The 1,999-nt window shown below is 46.2% G+C and overlaps 1 protein-coding gene across 1 annotated transcript; it reads right to left on the bottom strand.

The window, feature by feature from the left end:
- Positions 1-335: 335 nt before the first annotated feature.
- On the bottom strand, positions 336-1,220 carry LOC135980547 (olfactory receptor 5AR1-like). The gene has a single exon (XM_065580496.1). The coding sequence runs from the start codon at positions 1,218-1,220 to the stop codon at positions 336-338; it is 885 nt and encodes a 294-aa protein (XP_065436568.1).
- Between the last annotated feature and the right edge of the window lie 779 nt (positions 1,221-1,999).

The following is a 1,999-nucleotide window of genomic DNA, read 5'->3' as shown; positions in this document are numbered from 1 at the left end:
TCACGGAACTCAAGATAACGACACAGAGAAGTGACTCCACCATCTTACTCCCATTTATTTATTCAAAATAAAGTCTCCACCTTTACATTCACTGAGAAAAAAAACCTTCCTATCATCCTCCTAAAAGCCTCTTTCACCTCCTTGTTCCTCAGGCTGTAGATCAGGGGGTTAATTAATGGAGATATCCCATCTCCTAGAACTGGAAGGGACCTTGAAAGGTCATCAAGTCCAGCCCCCTGCCTTCAGTAGCAGGACCAAGTACTGATTTTACCCCAGATCCCCAAGTGGCCCCCTCAAGGATTGAACTCACAACCCTGGGTTTAGCAGGCCAATGCTCAAACCACTAAGCTATCCCTCCCCCCTTTCAGCATGGGGATCAACAAGGAATAAAACACAGAGATGATTTTGTCCTGGTCCATGGAGTACTTTGAACTGGGCCGTAAATACATAAAAGTGACCGTTCCGTAGAAGATGGCGACGGTCGTCAGGTGGGAGGTGCAGGTGGAGAAGGCTTTGCGCCTGCCCTCCGTGGAGTTGATCCTTAGAATAGCAATCACAATGTACACATAGGAGGTGACAATGGTCAGGAGAGTAGATGTTATAATTACAATAGAAAAGGTGAAGTGAACAATGTCTGTGATGTGGGTGCCATAGCAGGCCAGTTTCAGGATGGGGGGCACATCACAGAAGAAATGATTGATGATGTTTGATCCACAGAAGGACAAACGGAATATAAATATAGTCTGAACTGTTGCATTTACACAGCTGGCTAGGTACGAGCCCAGCACCAGCAGCACGCAGAACCGCTTGGACATGATGACGGTGTACAGCAATGGGCTGCAGATGGCTGTGAAGCGATCATACGCCATCACCCCCAACAGGCAGCACTCACAGGACACAGCAATGCAGAAGAAGTAGAACTGCAGAGCGCACCCAGTGAATGTAATTGCTTTGCTCTCCACTGCAAAGGCCATCAGTGTCTGGGGAGCGATGACGGTGGAGTAGCCGACATCTAAGAGGGCCAGGTTACTGAGGAAAAAGTACATGGGGGTGTGAAGCCGGGACTCAATCTTGATTAAAGTGACCATCCTGAGATTCCCCACCAGGATGAGCAGGTAGATCAACAGAAACACCACAAAGAGCATGACTCTCAGGGGCTGGTTGTCCGTGAATCCCAACAAGATGAACTCCGTCACAGTGGTGTGATTCCCCTTCAACATTTATCCCAGATGTGCTGTTCCCCACAAGGGAGAAAGCGAGCATTACATGGAAAGAAGAGACAAATAAAGGCTGAGTATCAATTCCTTGGGGTCATTCTGATCATATACCATGTGGTTCTCTGGTGAGATCTAACAGAGGTTTAAGACTCCATTATGGGTTTTGAACTAACAGCCATGGGTCTCTTAGCACAGGCGGTAGGAAAAAGAAAGAACTTTCTCCCAGCAGAGAGCTGGCCAGCCACGAAATGTCTGTACCAACTGTGGGCAGATTTGTGGTCCCAGGATTGGATTCCTGAGTTATCTCAGGACCCATATGTAGATCCATGGTAGAGATCCTCCTCTAATCGAGGGATGGCTAATGAATGATCAGGCAGTAGAGGCTTATATTCTACTAGATAGCAAAAAGAATGAGGAGTACTTGTGGCACCTTATCTCAAATAAATGTGAGATAAGGTGCCACAAGGACTCCTTGTTCTTTTTGCTGATACAGACTAACACAGCTACCACTCTGAAATCATTCTACTAGATAGAAGTCCCACATTCAGTGCTTACTGCCAAGAGCTCACCCAGTGCTGTCTTATTACAATATAATTTATTATGACTAGATTCAAATACAGTTAACCAGGTTGATTAATTCCACCCCTGGTCAGTGGTACTCTTTGTACAGCAAGCTATTAAGGTGAGGATATAGGACATAGGTGCTTGTCCACTTTCTTTTATGGGGCCAGGCTAGTTGTTTCATACAATAAGGTACGTGGCAGGCAGGCAAAATTGTAGGA

Source organism: Chrysemys picta, unplaced genomic scaffold (genome assembly GCF_011386835.1).
Source record: "Chrysemys picta bellii isolate R12L10 unplaced genomic scaffold, ASM1138683v2 scaf4201, whole genome shotgun sequence".
NCBI classification, from domain to species: Eukaryota; Metazoa; Chordata; order Testudines; family Emydidae; genus Chrysemys; species Chrysemys picta.
Note: the sequence above shows the minus strand (reverse complement) of the source record. Positions and strands in the feature narration are given on the sequence as shown.

What these genes read in the sequence shown, in the direction of transcription:
- LOC135980547 (XM_065580496.1), bottom strand. Translation starts at nt 1,220, where the DNA reads ATGTTGAAGGGGAATCACACCACTGTGACGGAGTTCATCTTGTTGGGA.